Source organism: Hipposideros armiger, unplaced genomic scaffold (assembly GCF_001890085.2).
Source record: "Hipposideros armiger isolate ML-2016 unplaced genomic scaffold, ASM189008v1 scaffold_8, whole genome shotgun sequence".
Taxonomy (NCBI): domain Eukaryota; kingdom Metazoa; phylum Chordata; class Mammalia; order Chiroptera; family Hipposideridae; genus Hipposideros; species Hipposideros armiger.
Window position 1 is genome coordinate 2,747,470 of NW_017731358.1, and position 8,272 is coordinate 2,755,741.

Sequence of the window (8,272 nt, forward strand, 5' to 3'; positions counted from 1 at the left end):
CTCCCCAGAGAACCTAGTGCTCCCCAATATCCTTTTACTAGATCCCCACACTGCTTAAATCAGACAGAGTCATCCTCAGTTGCAAAAAACTAAAAATACTGACTGACACAAGTGGTGACACATTAACTCAAGAAAAGCCATACATGTACCAGTCACAGGTAGATTCATTTGTCTAATTAGCTAATTATCATCTTGGAAAACAACAGGACCCCAGGAAAATTTTTGTTGTGTGTGTGTGGGGGGGGGGCAGGGGTGGGAATCAGGATAGTCTAGTTTTAGGGATATTGGCTGATGGGGCTTTCCTAGAAGGACACTGAATAGGGGCTTCAAGGAAACCTGGGGGACATCCTAGGCTGGGGCAGTACAGGATGGAGAGACACGTTGACCAGAAAGGTGGAGGTGCAGTAGGACAAAGCTTACATGGCTGACACCAATGCTACTCAGGGTAGAGTCTTACTGAATGACCTTGTTTATCACCCTGTGGAGCATTCATTCAAGGGAAGTTTCTGTTTTGTCAAAGTAAGACCACTGATTTTATCTGTTTGATTTGTCTAAAACATTTCTGCCGATGTTAGTATTCACGGTAATAGTAATCAGTCAGTGGGATTTCTGCCCTCTCTCCTTCCTCCTTCCCACCTGCAGTGGGCCCCTTTATGATTTAATTAGCAGGGATGAGAAGTGCAAGGACAGTGTGAGTTCTAAACCCCTAAAGGGTAAGGGCTATGTCTTTATTCTCTTTTCTCTAGAGAAGAGCACCGAACTTGTTCCTTACTCACTGAGAGACAGGAGGGAGAAGGGAAACTAGGAATGTAGTGAGCACAGCTCTTGAACACGTGGTTTTGTGAAGAATAGGGATCATCTATAAGTTAGTAGAATTCACTCCTCTCTGCATTCTTCTTTACTTTCTCTCAGAACAAGGACTGTGCCTGGTGTTCAGTTTATTGCAGGAATAAACCCAGGGCCCAGTTATTGCCCTGTTAGCTTTTCCACGGAAGGGTCATGTTTGCCTGCCAGCCTCTTCAGGAATGAACCCAGGGCACCTGCCGAGGACCCTCTCAGACCCACTCTGGCTGCAGCAGCAGTGCACGCCAAGACAGGAGGTGACAGTTCTCATCTCAGATCCCCCAGCTCAGCTCTGCAATTCTGGCCTTTGGTGAACCCCCAGGGCGGTGACTCTCACCATCCACAGGACATGTTACTTTTGTTGTAGGGTAGGACTGAATCACCACACTTTTACACCAGCTCCATGGATGTCACCAGAAGAAGGGCACTGAAAAATAATCTAAGTGAAACTACCAAAAAACATTAAAGAAAGAAAAAAACACAAGCTGTGTTTGATTTAAAAAATATTTATGAGACATGTTTTTTTGTTTTTGTAAAATGTCACTTAATAAATATTTTACCTGGATAATAAGGATGAATCATAATGATGTAGGAAGAACTTGGGGTGACTAAGGGATGGAAACATTTTACACTTTAAACCTCAATTCATCAGATTTGTCCTCTGCATCAGATCTGGAAATCTGGCAGACGAAGTGTTTTTCCATGTGCAGACCAAATTTCTAACCTTGGCTCGTAGCCAGGTCAGTATACGGAGGACCAGTGGCAGCGGCTCTTGATTACCTGAAGCAGAGGCTTCTTAAAAGTGAGAAATATGACAGTGCAGGCCACCAGCAGGGTGAGGCAGCTGGGGAGAATGAGCACAAGGTACAGCAGGCCCATGTCCACCCTTTCCCACTTACAATCCTGAGGCATGCCTCCGGGCAGGTCTATCAGACGAATGACCTTGGAAGAGAGGTTGCAAGTGACCATGGCCAAGTCACCGATGGTGTGCAGACGCTGTAGGGCCCCCCAGCCCTCCACCCAACAGCAGTCATATGGATTCTGACTGAGGTATATGGTCCGCAGACTTCTCATGAGCTGCTCAGACACAGCCCTCTGGGGAATGGCTGTGAGCGAGTTCCTGCGAAGATCCAGGGTCTGCAAGGCCAGGCTGCCCCTGAACCTTGGGAAACGGGTCAAGGAGTTTCCCGACAGATCCAAGTCCCTCAGACTCCTAAACTCAGAGAAGTCCAACTCCATGAAGCTAGAACTGAGGCCCACGTCCCTGAGAGACAAGACCTGTAATGTGGGGGCAATATTCTGGAGAGGGGTAATGCTCCCATTCAGAACCCCCCAGTTTCCAGACAGGTCTAAATGAGTGAGGGCGGTCCCCTGGAACGAGCAGTCTTGTAATGCTCCCAGCCCACAGCCCTCCAGAGAAAGGCTCCTCAAAGATGCCACATTCCTGAAATCCACACAGTTAGGGGGCCCTATGCTTTCTAAGCCAGCTGGCTGGGGACAAAGTGAGATCTGATTGTAGCTCATGTCAACTGTAGAGATGTTACTGGCATCAGCAAAAAGGCCAGTAGGGACACCCAGGAGCTGGTTGGAGCTCAGGTTGAATGACTGGAGGCTCCTCAGGCAGCCAGGGAGCCCCGGAGCCAAATGCAGCTCTGACAGCTGGTTCTGGCTCAGGTCCAGCTCTGTGAGTGCTTCTGGGGGCTCATGCTCCCGGATGTGGAGTGTAATCAGGCAATTCTGGTTGAGGTTCAGGTGGGAGAGGGAGGGCATTTTCTTTAAGAAGCCATTGGGCAGGTATTGGAACTGGTTCTGGCTCATATCCAGGAAGCGTAGATCTGCAAGGTCACTGGAAGCGAATTCTTCCCAGAGGTTGACTGTGGTGATGTTGGTCACATTGCCGTCCACAAGGAGGAACTGGGCCACCATCTCCTTTGGTGATGAGGAATTGTACAGGTCCCTATAGAAGCCCATGTTGTTGTCCCTCAGCAGGAGGGTATGCAACTTGCTGGACTGGGGCAGGAGTGGGAAAAACAGCAGCTGATTGTGAGAGAGGTCCATTGTCTCCAACTCAAAGGCAGCCTCTTCCGCTGATGCCAGGAACCATTCCAGGGCATTGTAGCTGACATTGAGGAACCGGAGCTGCGTGAGGCTGAAATCCACAATGCAAGGGAGGTTGTTATAGGCCAAGTTGAGGTGTCTCAGTTCAGTCAAGCTATCAAAGGCACCACTCTCAATCTCAAAGATGTAGTTCCTCTGCAAATCCAGTTCCCTGAGGTGCCCCAGGCCCTCAAAGACAGAGTCATCCAGTCTCATGATGGTGTTTCTTGCCAGGGACACAGACTCTAGTGAAGAGAGGTTCTGGAGCATAAGAGCCACCATATCTTCCATCAGGGAGTTCCCTGACAAGTCCAGCCTCCGCAAACCCTGCAGGCTGTGGAAGGCAGCTGCTGTCTCCTTGTAGCTCTCTGAGAGGGAGTTGTCAGGCAGCGCCAGGCTGCGCAGGTGGACCTGCTCCTCGAAGGCGTCACGACCTATGCGCTCCAGCTGGCAGCTATGCAGACTGAGGGTCTCCAGGAGGGGGTAATGCTGGAGGGAATGATTCCACAGGGTCTTAAGAGGGTTGGCGTCCAGGATGAGGGTCTGGGAGTAAGGCGGGAGATTGCTGGGCACTGAAGCAAGGTTCTGCCCTCGACAGTCAGCGACTCCATCCACCTAGGTCCAAAAACACACTGGTCAGCAGGGAGGAGGCCTCTGAGGCAGAGGTTTATGTACAGACACTTAGTTCATTCATCAGACTGTTCCTGCAACTTCTGGGAATGGCTCTACAGATCATAATTTTTTCAAAACAGGATCGAAAACCATAGAACAAAAGGGAACCTTTCTTCGTTCTTAAACTTTACGTTAAAATAGTCAGCTAGGAGCTGAGTTCCAGGCCACATTTAAAACACACAGTGTGTTAGAGAAGATCTGAGTGCCTGTCGATCGGGTGGTGAGTGGTGACAATTGTACCTGGAGTTTGGTTTTAAATATGAGAAGTATTGAGGACCAGGTCTCTACTTGGGTTTGAATTCCACCTCTGCCATTTATTTCCTGTTTAACCTTGGGCAACTAATTTAGCCTAATTCTGTTATTTCCTCTGGAAAATGGAGATAAAGATAGTACTTACCTCATAGGATTGCAATGAGATTAGACGAGAGGCTGCACAGTGCCTGACACACTGTGGGCACTATAATGTAATCGGTCACTACCGCATTGTAATCACTATTACCATAACACATGTGTGTCTAACAGGGACACTTCCCAACAACCAATGGTGCTACAGCATCTTCATTTCACCTGGAGAAATTTTGCCTGGAATGCTCCTCTACTTTTTGGATTGATAAATATTACAGCTTAAAAGGGCTTCAGAGCTCGTCATCACCCTGAATTGTACAAAGAAAAACAGTGAGGTCTGGACAGAAGTGAAAAGTCTATGGCAGAGCTGCATCCAGAGGCCAGAGCTCTTAATGCCCAATTCAGTGTTTTTCCTGGATACCATCTACCACAATTGTTCTGTGTAAGGAGATAGGAGGGATGGGATGACCCCGGTCTCCTTGCAGAAGTCACTTGAGCCTCAGGATAAACTCAGCCCAATGTCTTACAAGGTTGGCAAAAAGAATCAGCCACAGGATGTCAGGTAGGTATTCAGGAAAAACGTTTTAAGTAATAAGGTAGAAGAGCAATGGCATCCCTTTGCACAGATTGGTCAATAGGACAAGGCCCATGATTGCCTAAAATTGTGGACCCAATCCCAGCAGGCAAGTGGAATACTGGAACAGGGGAGAAAAATCCTGATAGAGAGAAAGAAACACAGGTTTGGAGAGGAAACAGACTCAAGTCTGAATCTTGGCTCTGCTGCTTATTAGCTTTGGACTATGGACAAGGAATTAACCTTTCAGAGCCCCAAGTTCTTTCCCTGATTATTAAAATAAAACCTAATAATTAAAAACTGATATAGTATGGAAATACAGAAAATTAAACTCTTCAGTATCCTCAGCTTCTCTTTCAAAGAAATGTCAATAACTTTTTATTACATCTCCTTATGGACTCTTTCCTAAAGATATTATCTACCTCTTTTACAAGAATTAAAAAATTTTTAAATAAGACTGCACTCTACAAACTGTTTAGTCATCTACTTCCCCCCTCAATAATATGTGATAGACATATTGCCTTGGCAATAAAAATAAATTCGATCACATTCTTTTTGGTAACTATTAGTTCATTGCATGACTACATTAAGAGCGAGGGTTCTAGGGTCAGTCCGGCTTGGTTCTGCTTTTTATCAAATGGGTGGCCTTGGGCTGGTTATCTAACCGGTTGGGACCATCATTACTCCAGCTGTAAAATGGAAATTATACTTGTAATTTTCTCATAGGGTTTCGGCACGAGGGTAGAATTCAATGTGATTATTTATGTAAAACATTAAACACAGAACTTGGCACATAAGTGCTTAATAAATGTTAGCTATAATGATTAGCATGATCTAATGAATTAATCTCTTATTGTTGAGCATTTGAGTTGCTTCGCATTTCCAGATGAATTTGTCGACTTCTTTCTACACCTCCCTCCCCCCAAAAAATTCTTTAGAATTCTGTCTGGGGTTGCATTACAATCATGGAGTTATTGGGGGAGAACTGACATCTTTACAAAATTGAACCTCCCCATGCAGAAACGAGGTGTGTTTCTTTATTTGAGTAAGTGTCAGTCTCTCCCACACAGAGACTCTCTGGAGAATATTGTGGTTAGGTGCTTTCCAAAAGCTGTGAGAGACCCTGTTTCACCACAGCTGCTGCAGTCAGTGGGGGTCACACCTCTGCAAATCACTGAGGTGCTACAAGAGGATGATGGAGCAATCAGAGCCCAAGAAAACCTTACCATGTCCACTTTATGATAATGTCGCATGGCTAATGCAAGGAGGGACAATGGAGGGCACCTGGACTCTCAAACTCTCAGCCCTCAGTTCAAAAGAGCCACAGGAAATCTACTCTTTGAGCTCACTGGCAGCTGAGTTCCTACTCCTGCCCACCAGGCTGGAGAGAGGCAGGCAGGGCGTCTTGCCTGAACCCTGAGACTGTCAAAGAACTCAACGCTTTATTTCCTCCTCTTCCTATGCCTGGTAACTCCTGAATTAGCTACTGTGAAGTTAATCTTTCATTGCCTCTGTAAGGGAATAATGGAAGTCTGTGTAGCAGAGACTAATAACAGCAATAATATTGGGTTGTCGGAAAAGTCATGACGCATTTTTGCAATGAAAAACATAGAGAAAATACGTCATGACTTTTCCAACAACCCAATAAAAACAGATAAAACACATGGCACTCAAGCACTGTTCTGAGGGCTTTACATACATTAGCTCAGTCATCATAACGACCCAGTGTTATGGTACTATTGGTTGGTATTATTACCTCCATATTTTACAGATGTGGAAACTAAGGCACAGAGTGGCCAATGTCACTAGCTCGTCAAGTAGTGGGGCTGGGGCTTAAACCTGGTCTCACTCATAATTTCTACCCCATACTGGTGTATACTACAGCATAGTTCTTAGAGGTTACTAACAGTGGTTAAGAACTATGACCAGCTGGGTTTTTAAGCTTCATCAGCCTTAAGAATACATTTTTAATATAAGTATTAACTCTGACATCCAATTTGTTTTCCCAGCGCCTCATGTATAATAGGGCTCAAGAAATGTTTATTAGATGTATGTTTCTCAGGCAGATTTTTTTATATCACTGAGTTAAAGGCAAAAGAGGAAATTTCTAGACATGTGCTCAGTTGTTATCTGCTGAGTCTGTTTCCACATACAGGCTGAAAGCCTTGGAGAGGGTAAACCACGAAAGCTCAGGTATCTTACTCCTAGATCGTCTTAAGCCTCAGTACAGGCAAGGCTGTTGCTCCACAGTGCAGCGTGGGCAGTGTGCTCTTCAGCACAGCTGTTTAAGCATTTGCTATCGGCTCATACAGAAATTCTGGGGCAGGGTTTCTCCAACATTAATATGTCCCACCATTATATGTTCTGATACCACTAGTGGAGCTCAGTCATCCAGATTTTTAGCAAGGTGCTCTTGTTCCAGATGCCTGAACTAGGCCTGTCTCTGGGGCCTTGTGTCTTCAGCAGGTATGAAACAGGTGGGGCAGAGCCTATCCCAGGCATCATCTTAACCTTTGGTTAAAAAACAGCTTATACATGGCATTGTGCTAGGTGGGTGCTGAGTGATTCAGATTCATTCATTCCCTGCCCTCCTTGATTGACAATCCGTCAGCTTTCCCAAAAGACCAAATCTTGTCAGGACAGCATTGACAGACAACTCAGAGTTCCCAGGAAAACTCACCAGCTTGCAGCCCTCTTGGGAAGTTGCTGTGACCGTTCCACTTCGGTTTCTCCATTGCACTGTCAAGAAGTGAAAACCCAGGCAGAGCCAGAAAGGCAGTAACTCCATCTCAAGTGCAGCACTGTGGACAGAGGGCAAGGAAGAAGCGTGTAAGAGAAGGACATCCCAGAGGGCTGCTCTGCACTCTCAGTAGAAGGAGCCAGTTCCCAGTTTTGTCTGGTCTTGAAAGTCCACAGCTGCAGGCAGGTGGAAACCCACAGATTCTTTAATACCTCAAGTTAGCCAGCACTTTCAACCTTTCACTACAACTGTCAACAAGAATTCATTTTCATTTTGATGGACAGCTGGCTGAATACTGAAACTCCCAAGAACCCAGCAACAGAAGTAAGCAGCAAAGGATTTGAGGAACCAGGTCTCAGGTCACCTAGAGTTTGCCATGTTTTATAGTTCTGTTGAAGTTTTCCTCCCAAAGCTCAAATCTGCCTGATGCATCATCTGAACTCAATAAATATTTGCTAAATGAATGAATGAATGAATGAATGAATGATAAACTGGGACTGAAATATTGTTGCCTCTGGTCACATACAGTTGCTAACTGTTGTGTTGACAGGAGGCTTTTAGTAAAAAAGTGGATCTCATTGATTAACTCATTTGTATATAGGCTTTTAAAAAATGGTTTTTTTGATATTTTTCCTGGATAAGGGAAAAACTAAGGAGAAAATGAAAAAGCAAACTTCAGATATAATAAAGATGATTGATGAAGTTTGATTATCAGCCCTCTCACCTGGCCAAAAGAGCATAGAACAGAAGTCATGAGAAAGCCTAAAATTATACATATACCAACAGAATTTTAGAACTAAGAGGAGCCCTGATGAAAATGTAATATATCTTCCACCACCACATTTTTACAGGTGAACACACAAAGGCCCAGAGATAATAATGGCTTATTCAGGGTTCCAGATTGACTTACCGTATTTGCCGGCGTATAAGACGACTGGGCGTATAAGACGACCCCCTAACATTTCCACTCAAAATACAGAGTTTGTTATATACTCGCCGTA

The 8,272-nt window shown here is 45.2% G+C and overlaps 1 protein-coding gene across 1 annotated transcript in view; it reads right to left on the reverse strand.

The window, feature by feature from the left end:
- Positions 1-1,339: 1,339 nt before the first annotated feature.
- Positions 1,340-8,272, reverse strand: part of NRROS (negative regulator of reactive oxygen species) — a 33,673-nt gene continuing 26,740 nt past the window's right edge. The window contains exons 2-3 of the mRNA XM_019650623.1: positions 7,212-7,332; positions 1,340-3,555 (exon numbers count right to left, since the gene is read on the reverse strand). Coding sequence (XP_019506168.1) covers positions 1,585-3,555; positions 7,212-7,319 — 2,079 coding nt within the window. The 5' untranslated portion in view covers positions 7,320-7,332 and the 3' untranslated portion in view covers positions 1,340-1,584. The remainder of the gene's footprint in view (positions 3,556-7,211; positions 7,333-8,272) is intronic.